The following is a 17,115-nucleotide window of genomic DNA, read 5'->3' as shown; positions in this document are numbered from 1 at the left end:
GCTGTTGACCCACGACCCAATGACCCACTCAGAAAACTTGACCCACTGACCCACTCCATCTCTGCATAGAGCCAGTGTGGTTTCACGCCGAAGAGAACGTGGTCACAGGAGTTATCGTCCACTACCGAACATGCAGGCGAATAAGCAGGAATAACGAGGAGTGATTCGATTTTGGGCGGCAGAGGGAGTAGGAGGTCGTGAAATGTATTGACGGATGAAGGCTTTGTACGGTGAGTACAGTCTGACTCGTGCAAGTGTTGTTGAATGGCGCAAAAGATTCCTTGAGAAGCGCGAGTTACTGGAAGACGATGCTCGTCCTGTCATCACACCGGAAATGATTGTTGAAGTGAATGCTTTAGTCTTGAACAACCACAGAATTACCGTGGACGAGATCCATCGGTTACTGTGTATTAGCGTAGGCACCGCCCACACCGTAATGCATCAACACTTGAACTTTCGAAAAATTAGTGCGCAGTGGGTTCCTCACCAACTGAGGGACGAACAGTTTAATACTCGAATGGCGCTGTCTTTGAGTCATCTGGAACGTTATCATGAGAAGGAATACGGCTTTCTGTCGCGTATTGTCAGAGGGGACGAAACGTGGTGTCACCATTTTGAACCGGAAAGCAAGCGTCAGAGCAAGCAGTGGAAACATGCGACTTTACCATCTCCATAGAAATCAAAGGCCGTGCACACCAGTTCTGGTAAGGTCATTTTGTCCTTCTGTTTTGACCACAAGGGCCCACTGCTTGTCGAGTTCCTGGAACGGGGTACCACCATCAATGCCCAGTGTTATCAAGCCACTTTACAGAACCTTAGATGAGCCATGAAGTCGAAACGCCCAGGCATGTTGTCTAATGGCGTTATCCTCCTGCATGATAACGCACGCCCACACACGGCGAATGCGGTGAAGACGACATTGCAGCGGTTTCGGTGGGAAACGCTAAACCATCCACCGTACAGTCCCGACCTTTCACCGTGTGATTTTCATGTGTTTGGACCTCTAAAGCAAGCTATTCGCGGACTTCGATTCGCAACCGACGACGAAGTGTGTGACTGGGTCCAGGGCTGGATCCAACAGCAGCCTACTAGCTTCTTCAAGGATGAAATCGATCGGCTAGTGTCGCAATACGATAAATGTGCCAACAGTTTTGGCGACTATTTTTGAGTATATATACTGTGTATCACTACATGTGTGAGTATGTGTACTGTGTATAACTAAATTTTTGAGTTAACACAATCGTTACCGTTAATTTACACTATTGAGCGTGTTTCATTTGAATGCCCCTTACTGTACATAAACGTAACGTATTAATAAGTCCTATTTTCCTAGCTTGAAATGCATTAATGGTCATTTGTAATGTTCTACCATTACAAATATTTTAGATACTTGTACACTTAAGCAAGATTACTTTACTATTGTGTTTCCCCAAAAACATTGGAGTCTAAGCACTGAGAATATCTAGGCCACCATATTATAGCTTTTCTTTATTTTGAAGATTTTTCGTGAATCTCCATGCTATTATACTACGGCTGCAAATAAGCATTTTCTGCACCAAGGAACTCTTAATCCTTTTAAAATATTTATATCCTATTACGTCTTTTCATTTTTCTACTATTTACTCTGTATATTAGCAATTGATCACTCTATACCATCGCTACAACTATTCTTATCTTAAAGCTACAAAAATCGTATTATATACCGCTTTATTTTCTACTATATTTTTACAAGGGAAATGCCTTTGTGGTCACCGCAGTGGTTTGAAGCTGAAGAAAGCTGTAGCGAATAGAGGGAGACAGATAGATGGTTAGGCTGCTGTAAGACCGTCATAAACAAGATAAGTGCTCGAGAATTTTTCTTGTGACCTAGGCGCCATAATAATACAATTTCATACATAGGCCTTCATAATTTTATTTTTGATTTAACTTGTTTGGAAGCCAGACTCTTATTTCCAATCACCTTGACTACCTGGCGTCCGGGATTTTTCGAGCCTGAACAAGAGGAATATTGACACAAATTTATTATGTGTTACTTATGTTGTTACTTTGTTACTTCAGCTTTTTCTTTCCAATAACCTCACACGAAATAGTGTTCTAGGTATACAAATATAAGTTTATTTATATTCTTTTCCCCCTTCAGTCAGGCCCATATCCACGAGAGGCAGCTCCCCTAAATTTTTACTGACTCCCTAAAATTTTGAAGGTAGGCTTCCAAATAAACTATAATATGATGATGAACTATAATATGGTCGGATTAGCTTCCCTAACTTCTACCGGCTCCCCCTACATTTTTGTGGTGGCTACAAGCCTGCATTCATCTTTGAGATGATTAATGTTTAGAATATGGTGGTACATTTGAAGAGTTCAGCTTTTAAGTTTTGTTCAGTGGATTGATTTCTCTTATATTGTTTCACTCATTGGAACAGAATATTGCGTTCATTACTCATCATGACATATCACAAACATTCATTATCAAAGGGGCACAGAGGATCAATAGTGAAGCGCTCACCTCTACTGTGAGGAGTAAGTGGTTTGAATTCAAGCCATATGAATTTGTGGTGGACAACATCGTGTCCGTTGGTTTTCTTGCGATTCACACGTTTCCTCCCACATGACCATTCCACTCATTCTTTTATAATCATTCACTCTCATTAATCATTAATCTCCCTTTGCCTACAGAACATATTCGTTGAACATAAAAGTAGAAATTTCATTTTATTTTATTCAGCAATAAGGCACTGTAACTAGTTTATCATTACTTTGAGACCATGTCTGTTTATTTGTTATTTTAAATGTTAACTCATGTGCTCAAAACACTTCAGCCAATTTGTAAAGTTCACATGGACTAATATATACAATTTACGAGTATGTTCCATGGGCTAAAGGAAACGACAGTAAGCGTGAAGATATTATGAAGAAATAATATTGCTAATGTGTAAAGTAATTCGATAATAACACTATTAAATAATCAGAATGCTCATAAACATAATTATTACGTAAATTTGTGCGTCCTTCTGTTGAACTCAATAAAGAATTTAGATTATTTTTACTTGGAGAAATGTTTTTTCATGCATTAATTTCCATAGTTTTCCCCCTGAGCGCCTAACTATCGAATCCACGATGAACTTGCATATAAGAAATTAGCACTCTACTATCAAATAACTATGCTTTTATTTTGTTGATTTCTTTTTTTAAGAACGAATAAAATTCGCTTCGTAAGGTCCATGGATGACCGTAACATGAAAATATTAATTAGTTTCTTACCTCAAGCTGCAAACAATGTCAAAAATATAGCAAATTAGTACACTTCAACTTTGTCCTAAGATATTTAAGTACGTATATTAAAGTAATTAGTAATAAATAAATAAATATCTTGCTTTTAAAATAAACCTTAAATTCTGTTACAGTAGAGCATCGATTATCCGAACGTCGGTCAACCGAACGACCGCTTAACCGAACTGTGTACTCGCTCGCACCTGTTACTCTCCCACCCTACCGTCCATCATCCCCCTCACTCCCAAACCAAGTTTCCCACAGTAGTCGCCGCACTGAGCCACCACTGGCGGAACATTGCTTCTAATGGGGCCTTCATAAGGCGTTGCCTTTGTACATTACTTTGTAATACTTAAAGAGATGCCTGTTTTTATGAATAAATTTACTGTACAGTACTTCTTTTTGGCAAATAAACATGTACAGTTCGATTATCCGAACAAACCAGTTTTCCGAACACCCATGTCCCCCAATTACTTCGGATAATCGACGCTCTACTGTATTTTTTTTATTCTTTGTGTTATTAGCAACGTCGTACACATTTTGAAAACATGGATCTTATCTTTCGTAAAGCTGTTTCCCTAGCAATCGGCGCAGACCTTTTCACCTGTACCGACCTGTGACGTACAAACATGCTGGTCGTTGTTTTAAGCGCACGAGTAGCAGACCGGAATTCAATCGCAAATTTCGACTAGTTCGAATCGGCGCACGAGCGAAAGAAAATGTTCTCCGTAATCAGCTAGCTCTGACTTTTTTTTTTTTTTTTGAACAATGAAAGAAATCAGTGGAAATGTCCATTCCAGTGACATTTTTGCCGTATGGCTGGATGCCATGTCTTGGTGCAACTCAACCTGGTTTACGTCTTTTCCGGTTAAAATTATTGGAATTTTGATGCTGGTACATTTCAGTTAGAACACGAATCTGGTAGCATTCAGCATTGATATTGATGCATCTCTCCACTTTTGCCGAGGTACGAGAAACTGACTACAATCCCGAAATTTTTTGCGAAATGGTTCTAGCTGCTAGCGTCGGTGTGTTCGGTTCAGGACTCTGCGTCACATATTTCCGTATAATACGTTTCACAGTGCACAACCTACTCGAAAATTACGCACCTATCACATTTCTACGATGCGCGACGCCGTGAACTTCGTATTAAAAATGGCCACAATGATCCTCTCCCAGAATCTGTTCAGTTTCGGCATAATCAGATTACGCTCGAACACACTGAATACGTGAATAATGTGATACTGTTTTTTGAGTCGTAGCAATCTCACAAGGATTTGTTGCGCCAGCTCTGATTAAAAAGAAAAAAAATCAGGAATTCTGTTACATTGAGTGCAACAAAGATTGAAGTAACATTACACATGCATTCTGCGATTTGAACATAGAACAATAAACTTATGCCTACTATAATGTATGTGCAGTACACACTTGATTAATCCATATTACATCATAAAATCAGATATTTGCTTTCGGGGAAATATTGACGGTTTTGATATTTTTATTGAAAATATTTCTGTTCCTAAATTGTCTACTTAAAATGCTCAAAATTTTCTCGAGGGTATTCTAGTCCCCTGATAAATTTCTGCATGCTTCCCTTAATTTAATCAAGTGGACATTCTGTAGAATCGGATATATTAAGTAAATTAGTACTATGTTGTTAACACATTTTTGAAATATTATCTGTTTTTACTGAAATATACGCCTAAAGACTATATAACAAATAGGGCATGATCACAGATTGTGATTTCAATGGTTTGGTTTGGATTGATTAAACTTCATCCACTCGCGCAAGCGTCAATTTGGCCGTCATTTTTACTTTTAGTGTACCCTTCTTCCCAGAGCGCTAACATTATGGCTGGAGGGGTCTGTATTCTCTGTTTACAATCCCGGCTTCTAGATTCTGTGTAGCTGCAGTCTAATCAGTCCCTGCTTCCAGCTCAGTACAATCCCAAAATTAGCGAAGGAGGGTGGACGGCCAATCTGCCGTGAATGCGAGCGAAAATCTGATTTTTTTTGGTGCAACTACATAAAAATGTAAGTAAAAGTTTCATCATTTTTCATTCGTTGTTTGATTTTTAACTGCCCTAACATCAAAATATAATACAAGAGGACCGTATCTGGATGAGTCCTCTTGTATCATTAGACCTAATAATAGAAAACGTGAAAGCTCGTTCTAAAATCACAACTTTGCCAGAAGATTTGCTGGTGCTCTTGGCACAATACAGACAGCAAACTACCGATGATGAATCGAACAACCAATCCGTAGAGGTATTTCTACATTTGCGGGTCAAGGAAAAAAAAAAAAAACAGAACTCGCTTTGAATATTAAGACTGTGGGAAAAAAACGTGCAGAAAGCACTCACATGGATGTTGCTTAGCTTAGATTTTGTTGATTTGGTTAGGTTCTTTCGTGTTTTGTTCACTGTATATTCATTCAAATTTTGGAGTGTTATAATTTAATATAAATAGATATTTTGGCCAACAATGATCTGTTTTAATTTACTAAACCTAATTACTCGAAAACATACACTTTGCATCATGCACAATGTTGAAAAACGTTAATAATCACTAACGACCAAATCGCCTTCGGTGCGAGCGGAAACGTGAATTGGCAGTACGCGAGCGGATGAAGGTTAATGGCACTTAACACTTTCAACAAAACATGATTTTTATAACATTAAGCGAAACATCGGTCATTTTTACCGCCTTTTGGAAATTTGTTGTTTTTTGTCAATATTACTGTCAAATTAGGGAATATTTCTTTACATTTTTTAAAACACCATTTACGTTACAAACCTTTTATTTATCACCAGTACAGTGCTGTTTTTACTATAATATAGAGAGGAACAAAACTGTGAAATGAAAATTTCCATAGATTTGGCGTATTTTCTGTCAGAAGTACAAAAACAAAGGTGGCTTGAATAAAATAAAAGTGATATATGTTTTTCTGTGCTCTCTTAACGTTCTTTTTCGCACTTTATACGCATTCGGCTGCACAGTCAAAGCACATTCATCTATCGCATTGTCCATAAATAGCGCTGTTACATCTGAAAGACTTATGTTGCATCTTCCTGTCCTTTCCAGGTAGGGACTTGTCACAAGTTTTCCTTTTTCCATCCAAGCGGTCATTCGGCACACAAGCTTTTGTTGGGGAATGGTTGGTTCCTATAATCTTTTTGATGTCTATCTTCAGTTCTCTTGGAAGATTAGGGGTGTCAATTAGCCTCTTCTGAAGATGTGGCACAATCAGGTCATGGGCTAGGCTTTTCATGAATGTATGTCTTGTCTGCAAAGTAGTTTCCAAGAAGCTCATATAGACTATGAAGCAGTTTACACTAGCTATGTTTATAAGCCTATAGAACATGACTAGGGGCCATCGTCTTGTTTTTCGATTGGCAGAAAACACAGCACACCTCATATCGAGGAGATCAACGCCACACTTTGTGTTGTTATAAAAACATATAACCTCTGGCTTCTTTTCTTGATTTGTCTCAATTGTGTTGTGCATAGTTGAAATAAGGCACACTGCCTGATTCTTTTGGGGGACGTACGAAAGAAGTGTCATATTGTTCCTAAATCCGAAAAGAGTAGAAGCAACTAGACGATCCTTATTTGGCAGAAATTCTTAAGGTATCGCACGCTTATCCTTCTTCAAGGTACCAACATAGGTGAGCTTTCTTCTCTCAAGCTCCTCAACTCCTTCCAAGGAAGAAAACTAGTTATCTGCCGTAACATTTCGGTTACTTCCCTCTATGGGCTTACAAAGTCGAATAAGTGACTGTGTAGGTATACTCATATTTCTTTCTTCTTCCGTCAATACTGCCCCATCACTTCCTTTACCAGTGTATATGTAGGCGTTGAGCAGGTACGAGGTTTTAGGGTCTACCAAACACATGATTTTTATGCCGTATTTCTTTGGCTTTTTGGGCATGTAAACCCTAAAACCACATCGTCCCCGGAAGGGGACCAGCATCTAATCAACTGTCACTTGGTCTGATACACAGTACACCTTCTGGCCGTTAGAGATAAACTGAGAAAATACCTCAGAAAATGGAGCTGCTTTATCATCTTTTCGTCCCTGTTCACGTGTTTAATTTGTCAAACCTGAGACATACTATCAGTATTTCATAACGCTTGCTTGACATTGTAGCGTGAAATATGCGTCGACTGACTTCATCATTTTAGAATTGAAAGGAGAAGTAGCAGTCCGATAAGGGCATTTATTCAATATTTGTATCTCTATAGTTACTAGCACTTGTGCCAGGGGCAAGCGTTTCTCTAACAGTAGCCAATTTTATGTTTGTGTTAGTAACTATTTTGTCAATGATGTGAGAATCAAAGAAAAGCTTCCACACTTCAACTTTACTTATATTATTTCCCAACGCTTTCGCAGGATCTCTTATCCCTGGTAGTCCGGTTCTAATTATATTTCGTGCAGGAGTCCTCACATTTCTTCTCGAAGGTTTACTGTTCCACGCTTAGCTGGTCCATATTCGGATTTTCTTAGCCTTCCTAGAAGAAATCGGGAAGTTCAGTGTTGTCAGCTACCACATTTTGTATACTTGCTTCGTTATCACTTACTTGAACTTGATCGTCCTTGAGCAAAGCATCATCATCATCATCAAGAACGTCATTGGATTCTTCATTTGGAAAACTCTTCTTCACTCGAAATAACGAAGTCCGGATTTGCATCGGAATCATCCACCTCCGAATAGGATTCTCCTGAATCTGTTTCAATCTCATCCAGTAAATTACGGATCTAGTCACTGAAGTCCGGGTCTGTATTGACACTTGTTTTGCGACCAGAATAATCCATTTCAGTCAAAAACCTAATGGAATCTAATTGACACGCTACTAAGCTATACTGAAAAATGCTAAGCCAGCACCATTAAGCGAAACATACGGTATTTTAGACCGATGATGAAATAATATTAAGAGAAAGATACGGTCAAAATGATCGAGAGGTTTTTATTTTTGTGTCCGTTGCCGCCAAGTTCTCCACTCAAACTAAACAATACAGGGCGGAAAAAGTAGAAAGGGAAAAGAAAAGCAGCTATTGACGCGGCGGCTATCCAAATCAAACAGTGTTGTCACTATTAAAAAGCAAAATTTATCAACTGTCAAAATGACCAACGTTTCGTTGTAAGTGTTAACACGCTTATAAAAGTATTAGTACACTTAACTCAGAAACCTTTTAACACTATTTCAATACTCTCGCAATAACAGCCATTATCGAACTTGCTCAAAATAAACTTCTCAGTTATAATGCTGTAACTCTTTCTATATCATTAAAAAGAATGTCTCAGCAATACAATAATGCTGTTACTAAACAAACTGAATAATCACGAATAACAAAAACACATTTGTGATGGGCCTGCGTTTCTGTGTAACATTGTCATAAACAAACAATTATCTAGTTATTTATTTCACACCTTCCAAAAATATATACACAGGGTACATTTTTTCTACATTATAATAAGGAATCCCATTAGTAAATTTTAGAATGGTTATCAATAATAATGTATTGTTCCTTTGAAAATATTTTATGCTCTTCCTACTCGGTAAATAATGTAAAATTTAACCTGTTAATAAAATATTAAAATTTATGAGTTGTTTTATTATATTAATAATTATAAGGGAAGGACAAAACTCCAATCTCCACTTGAAGTTTTTCATGTGAGGTTCACCTTTAAATTTATTTTCCACTCACGTTTCGGAGTTCTTAAATAGGAGTATGTGTGGACAGTTTCTTCTGACTCTAGGTATATTTATCACCTTTTACTATATGTATGAACGAAGCCTGCTCTGAATTTAACTACTTTACGTCATCTACTCCAGGAAGAAAATGCATTTCTTGTAGAGTCTCCTGACTTATTACCACTTGGAATAGTAATTTAATTAATTATTACATTACTGTATTTTGAGCTCACAATCTCTTGATTGTAATTGTATAGCAACGAAGATGTCACTGAAGTCTAACTTGCGTTTTGTGACTATGCATTCTGTAACATTTAAGTGTATCTCAATTTAGATATTTGATCGACAGTTTCAAAATTTTATATATCTCCCAGATCCATCGAAGGTAAAACCTAATTCTGAGTAACTGCAGTTAGATAACAAGAGAATTCAACATTTTCTGTCAGTTTATGCAGTAATAAGGAATACAAATAATTATTTAATACTTACACTGCATGGACTTCCAGAGGTTGCGTCGGCACAAATATTTCCATCAGTAATATAACTCCCATAGTAACTTACACACTTTTCATTGCTTATGGTAGGCAGTTGGATGAACATTAACTGAGAATTAACACCAGTAGCACCTGAAAATTAAAACATTATGTAACCTCCTGCGTTTGCCATTTGATATGGTCTTATTGAATGATAGACACAATTGCCTTTTACTCGTAATTCTCTCTCTCTCTTTCTTGGAAGAAAGTCCGCATTATTTTCTTTAATCTATAATAATTGGTCTCAGTTCGGGTGAGACGAAACGCTTTTCAATTCCACATTTCGATTACATCTGGTAATCAGTTTGAGTTGGTTGCTCATCGGTGGTTGGTTTGTGAGATAGAATTGTCATGGGACAGTAGCCAGAACTTGAGATCTGGATCGCGCTGTGGAAGAGCATAATATGTAATTTTGGATAATATGTAAAGTCTCACGTACATTTTTAATTATCGCTTGTATGAAGAAAAAAATACTGAACGTAAGTTTTAGTTTCAAACTGAAACTTTCATTTGAAGGAAACAGAACAATAATTGGTTAAATGTTTCTCAAAATAATAAGTGTCAAGTAGTTTGAAGTGGCGGTCATATTGATGACGTCATCACACGCGTCTTAACGGATAAAAAAGTGACACCATGGTAATTGTTCATCAGGGATGTGAGAATAATCGATGTCGCAAACGGCATGTTTGTATCATCAACTTGCATACAAACTTACAACTGCATCTCTACTAAATTGGTACATTAGCTGCTTATTTTACCACGCCTAATGTTTTATTAAGATTATTTAGTTTCTATAAGCATGATTTGAATATAAACTATTATATTGTAGGTCCGTAAATTGACTCTTATGAGCAACCTTTAGTACTTACTGTAGTTGCCTTTTAAAAATATTTCAGTCAATAGTTCAACATTAGATTGTAAAGAGTTTTACTGATTTTTTAATTTTTTTTTCATTTCTTTAATAATTGCATGTAACCATGGACTGTCAAAGGGACCACTAATATCAGCATGAATAACAACTTGGTACTTTTCTACTTTCACTTCTCCTACGCTCTCATATAAAATCAACTAATCTCTTTATAGCCGCTTCGGTGTTTTTTCTTTTTCTAAAACCAGATTGCAATTTATTATTCAATATTCCGTTATTGTTGATTCTTTCTAGAATGATTTGTTAAAAAGTCCAGTAGACTTTGCATTTCCTCACAAGTAATAATCTAGTGTCGTGAGGTCACAGGAACGAAGTAGCCGAGCCATTCTACCTCTCCTTCCCAAATAGTCTATGCATTAGAAAACTGCTGATCGAGGTACTTACGGACACAGATACCGTCATAAGGTGGGGCGTCATCGTGCTAGAAACAATTAGGAAATGATCCATCCTCCGAAAGCACCTTGATGGCAAGATACCGGCTTCTAACATGTACCGATATGCTACCGCCATTAGGGTCCCATCGGTGAACAATGAACCCACAACACATCACCTACACAAATCTTCTACGCGCTACTCCTCACTTTCATCTTGCTGGGAATACTTTGCGGATGCGTCAAACCAATCCGGATTACTATCCAACCAGTACAACACATTCTGTTTGTTATCCTCACTTGATATGTAAAAGTTAACCTCATCAGGAAGCAATACATCAGAAGAGATTGTACTGTTTCGTCGTAGCTTCTCTGTGGCTCACTGAGCAAATTCTAAACGATGATCTGGATCATCTTCTGTACGGTCTTGGAGAAGTTACAGATTATAAGAGTATCACTTTCATTGACATAATGCGCATGATTGGGGTGAGACTAACACTACTTTCACGGATTACACTATGTGTGCTTCTCTTGGAATTTTTACTGAATAATGCTAACAATGCCACAGTTGTTGCTTCGTCTTCGATGTGGGTTGTCTACATGTCATGCAACGATCTACTACAAACGTAGTTTCTTGGATTTTTTCAGTAGTTTGAACACAGTACCATCGTTGGTGTGATTCTTCTCCGGATGACAGAGTATAAAACCGTCTGGAATCATCCTGGTATTTCGTTCTCAGGGATCAGCACGATCTCAATGCGCTCTGTATGCGTCAATGTCATGTTCTGCTAGTAAGACAGCTACAATGATACAAAGAACCATCCTTATTCCCCACCTACAATGTTACTGTGGTTATATTTTGTTAGAGTCTTTCCACATTTTCGGACCACTCTGTATATATTATAAAAAAGAAAGATAGAAAGCCACATCTCCACCATATAAAGGGTGTGTGGGGGAGGAAAAATGAAAGGAAACTTCACCTACACACAAGCCGTCAGAAGAACTAAAGTGGGGAATTTAGTTTGCAATACAGGTATTGGATTCGGACGGCTGTCCTTTGAAGAAAAAGATTATTGGGGATATTAGAATAATTTACGAAGAAATTTTATGAAAGAAGAGAGACAGGGTTAGGGTTAGCATTATTGGTTAGGGAAGGTGTATTTTTATGACGTCCGGGCGTGCGTTGGTCCCTCTCTGGTCTCCTGGTATTTTGCTATGGATTTGGTTTTGGACTACTGGCGGGATATTGCGGGCATCCGCCAGTTTGTAGGAGGAGTTTGAAATTAGCTTTCATTCCGAACCGTTACTCCCGGCTTCAAATTTGTATTGCTACTCCTCGAGACGAAAGTAACCGGGGCTATTTAAGGAGGGCCCCCAGGCTCGGCGACTATTTTTGTTGATATTGAAAGCGAGTTCCAGACGTTATAGGAGGTGTGGTTTTAGGCGTTGGGAGGAGTTAGGAAGGTGTCTCTCGTAACTTTATTACAATAAATACATAACATTTATAAATTGCTGATGTATCAAAACAACAACCAGTTGGCTGTTGACAGTTTAGGACGCAAGCACTCTACACAGAAACTCCACAAAACACAAATAAAATTAATAGAAACCTGTCACCAACATTATTGTCTGCATAACTTAATGCATTATTAATAACAGTTTTTGTGAATCCAAGCAAAGACGCATTGATTCCTTTACAATATAATGCAAAATCATCTCAGTCTGAGGGTAACACTAATTCCTAATTTTTAACAATCGCTGCTCTGTTATTTTTGCTATATGCATTCATTTGTAAGTGGATTAATACGCTGCTGAACATGAACGTGCTTTGTGTTTTATTATTAACACAAGATACATATTAAATGTAAATACGTTTGTAATTGTTAGTATAAAGTCCACAAGTACCTATTACATATCAAGCACAAAATTTCATACACAATGCTTGGAACTTAAGGGTCTCTGTCGAAAGGTGTATGTCAAAAAAGGGTGGATTTTTTACACGGGGTTGATAACACTAATGAAGTTGAGCATGCGCAAAAGCATTTCTTAAAATAGAATAGTCCAAGCAGAGTTGCGTACGTGCTTGTAGCAGTAAGGTGGAATAGCTGCAGAAATTCAAAATCGGAATCGGAAGACCTAGTATTCAAGACAGACGATCTGGTGGAACACGTTAACGAAAAAGTTCGGTTCCACACCGGTTCACAATACCTGAATTCACGAAAGAGTTTTCAGAAGTGTCTACGATAACAATGCATCGGATTGTGACAGAGAAGCTGTGATATAAGCTGAGTGTTCAAGGTAAACACCAAACATTTTGACAGATGCTCACAAAGAGCACAAAATGAAAGATGCACGTGATTTTTTTGGCCTGATAGGGGAATATGTCGGTGACTTCTTTTCTTACATAGTGACGGAGGATAAAACCTGGATATTGAACACCATCGGGGAGTCGCAGCATCAGTCAATATAATGGCAGTACTCCATTTCTTCTAAGCGAAAATATTAAAACAAACACAATAAGTTCACAAAATCATGGCAACCATATTTTGGGACTAAAAGAATTTGATTCTTGTGAATTATTGGAACGAGGACTAACAATTACAACGGAAATGTATTGCCAAACACTGAATAATATGCGACGTGCTATCCATCAGCATCATCGAAGAGAAATGCTACGCTTTGGAAATTTTCTGATCAATGACAACGCCCGTCCACACAGCTGCTCCTATTGTTAAGACAATTCAAAGATTTTGATGTGAACTATTCAATCACCCTCCTTGCACCACGACCTTACCAAGCGATTTCTTTCTTTCTCTTTACCTGAAGAAGCAACTTGTTGAAGCGTTTCAACGACAGTGAAATGCTCGAGACATTAGTTCTGGACTGGCTGTACTCTCAGACGGCCGATTTGGCAATGGAAATCGCAAAATAACCCATGTTGTTGATTCTGTATTCTCTCCGTGGAAGCTTTTGACACGTTACCAGAAATGTCTGGAAGTTCATGGTAACTACGTGGAAAAATAACCAATAATCGATCACAATAAATTTCTTCTCCCATCATTTTGCTGTTTCTAAAAAAAAAAAAAAAAAAAAAAAAAAAGGACTTTCCATGATTTTGACATGCGTCTGGTATAACTTCCATGGAATAGTATATTAATAAAATAATCCATTCCTTTCCTTGGAGTCAAATATACTTCAACTCAAAAAGTGAATGGGGTCAAGTGAAGACTCATTAGACCATAGCATTTAGCAAATTAGAAAGCATTATACATTTCGTTTTAATTTGTATAACTGTATATATAACGCATAATGGTATTCATTTTTAGAAACAATTAATAAAATCTACAATTCACACTTTATTTCAAAGTATAATAGGTTTTTAAAACTGCGGTTGCTGGATTGCTGATAGCTTATATGTCCTATCTTACTTCAAAAAGATAATTTTCAAATATCTTTTCCATATATTTATTTAATTTTTGACTAGGAAATTTTTGAATTAGAAAGCTGGTGGGAAATTATCGGTGTACAAGGAATATTTGACGACTTTCTCAGAACGTTCACAAGTAATCATAATATTTACAGACCTTAAATCAATACGTAAGTAAATATTTGTATATGGAATTATCACATCAGAAAGCTGCGAACTACAATAAAACTTCAAAACATGACAAAACAAATTTTAAGAGTTGTTTCTCTCCCACTGGGAGAGAGACAATCCGAACCAATGTAAATAGCAATAACAAAGTAAGTAACTAATTATTTTATTCATATTCTCATGTATTTTTCGTTCATTTTCTTCTTCTTCTTCTTCTTCTTCTTATTATTATTATTAATAATAATAATAATAATAATAATAATAATAATAATAATAATAATAATAATAATAATAATAATAATAATAATAATAATTAATAATATTGAATATTCTCAGAATGTTGTCAAAATATCCTTGTACACCACGACTTTTTGAACAGTTTTGTAAATTCAAAAATTTCCAAGTCAAAAATATGTACACTCATGTCCAAAATTATTGTCGCATATCTATAAACATGTTGTTGTAGGAATATAATTTGATAACGAATTCGCCCGGTATTTCTTATAATATTAGTATGTGTATAATCGGCAAAGACATGTATGTGGCAAATTTTATGTCAAAAGAGCAGTAAATAAGAACAATAAAATGAAAATAATACTTTCTTGTCCATTTAGGAACATTTTGTTTTACTTATTCTAATTTTCGTATTTTTAATTCTTTTCCTATGAAATTTACTACAAATATACATGTTTCGACTACACACATAGTATCAGTATTAAAAGTACTCTCCTAAATCATTATCGAATTATATTCTTACAAGAAGACAATGATATATATGCGACAATAATTTTGGACAAATATCAGAAATAAAATATTTGAAAATTATCTTTTTGTAATAAGGTATAATATGCAAGTTATCAGTTCTTCATTCACAGGTTTTAAAAATCTATTGTAGTTTGAACGAAAGAGGATAATACAAACGAAAACGATAATTGTATAACGCTTTCCAATTTGCTAAATCTATACTAAAATTGAGTCTTCACTTATCATTAATCCATTTTCCACGCCAGCAACAGGCAATTTAAGCTTTCAAATTCAGCAAAATAACCCGTGTTTTTTCAGTACTCGATTCGCGCCGGGTGAGGGCGAACATAGTTTTGTTGTTGACACCAGGGTTAAAAGTGGATCTGGAAAGGTAGGGGGACGCATGACGTCACGCAGTCTGAAGTACCTATCTTTGCTTATTGAAATTTATTTTGGAATTGAGAGGATTACGTCTTCCCGCGTCCCCCTCACTTTTACCCTCTGGTTGACACTGTATCATGAAGCCAGTGAGTAGTACTTGGATCACCAAACATGGAGTTCACTTCTGTATATTGGCCACACATGACTTTGTTAAAAGGGAGATTCGACGGAAAATGAATGGTTTTCTGGTTTTAACAAATTTCTGAATTACTATACGACTCAATTGTGAATGTTACTTAGTATATTGGTATGGAGTTTAGTATCGCTTTCCAGCACTGAGACTATATCAGACGTGAACATACAACTTGACGTGGGATCCGAATAACACGAACTCCCATTGAGAATCAATCTCAGATCTTCCCCATCTAAAATTAATACGCTACTTACATAGCCACGAAAGCTTTCAATTGCGAATGCAAACAAGTAAACAATACATTTGCCAATACTAAAGTATATTTATATTTACGTATTCTTGTAGGAGACATTTATTTCCATATTTCAGTCGAATATCCATAGAAATACAGATACGTCTGTGGTCATGGGAGTGCTGTTCCTCGTATACGGTTCTTCTTTAAACACTAAAATATGTTGGTGTTAGAAGCGATTCAATTTATTAACTACTGTTATCTTGTTATTTCAACACCAGCACCATCACCTTCCTTTGGGATTTCATAAATATCTAATAACTCCCAGTGAAAGTGTGTATTAGTTGTTATGTTTGTTATATGCAAAGTTTTACGCGGCATATTTGACATTTATATCAATAAACGAAAGTAGTATGATATTCCTGTACTTTCTAATGTATCTAAATTAATTTGTGTGCGTATGACATTTTTGATACCATACGTTGTCAGTATTATCAGGAAATATCATACGTTATTCGTTTCTTGATTTAAACGTCGATTATACCGCGTAAAGCTTTGCATATAACAAAATTTAAAAAATCATTGTTAGTTGTTAGATATTTATGAAACTCCAAGGAACGTTATGCTGTTGGTGTTGAAATAAGACCTTAAAAGTGGTAGACAAATTGAGTTATTTTATACACAGTCACTTTTTGCTGTGTATATTATACAACAGTCTCAAGCTATCTGTTGAGATTTCTGCCAATCTACACTCTCAAAAGGAATGCAACTGCAAAAGTCCTTAATAAATTATTCCTTTAAATCTAGAGGCCGCGGTGGCTCAGTTGTAAAGCGTTCACCTCCAGTGCTTGAGGTTCCTGGTTCGATCCCAGCTCACGCCGTGTGGACTTTGTGGTGGACAAACACCGTGCTCGTGGGTTTTCTCGGGGTTCTCCCGTTTCCTACCACTTTCTTCATTTCACTCATCTCTCATCATCACCGTCTCCTTTAGCTTAACCGGCATAACCATGAGACACAAAACTAAAGGATTTCATTTCATTTCATTTTCGTTTTAAAGCTAGGTATCAATTTCTGATTTTATTCATATGAACAATGAAAAATTATTTTAAATCTTGATTTAGGCGAGTTACATAACCATAAGTACAGGAAGAAATCGTTGAAAACTACA

General features: G+C 36.7%; 1 protein-coding gene across 1 annotated transcript in view; it reads right to left on the bottom strand.

The window, feature by feature from the left end:
- Window positions 1–17,115, bottom strand: part of LOC145685321 (brachyurin-like) — a 99,857-nt gene that overhangs the window by 47,902 nt on the left and 34,840 nt on the right. Inside the window, exon 5 of the mRNA XM_081757696.1 lies at window positions 9,460–9,596. Within this exon, the coding sequence (XP_081613822.1) occupies window positions 9,460–9,596 (137 nt within the window). The remainder of the gene's footprint in view (window positions 1–9,459; window positions 9,597–17,115) is intronic.

The sequence above is a fragment of the Thermobia domestica genome, chromosome 5 (genome assembly GCF_964235325.1).
Source record: "Thermobia domestica chromosome 5, izTheDome1.hap1.1, whole genome shotgun sequence".
Classification (NCBI taxonomy): Eukaryota; Metazoa; Arthropoda; class Insecta; order Zygentoma; family Lepismatidae; genus Thermobia; species Thermobia domestica.
This window is presented reverse-complemented; position numbering and strand designations above follow the sequence as displayed.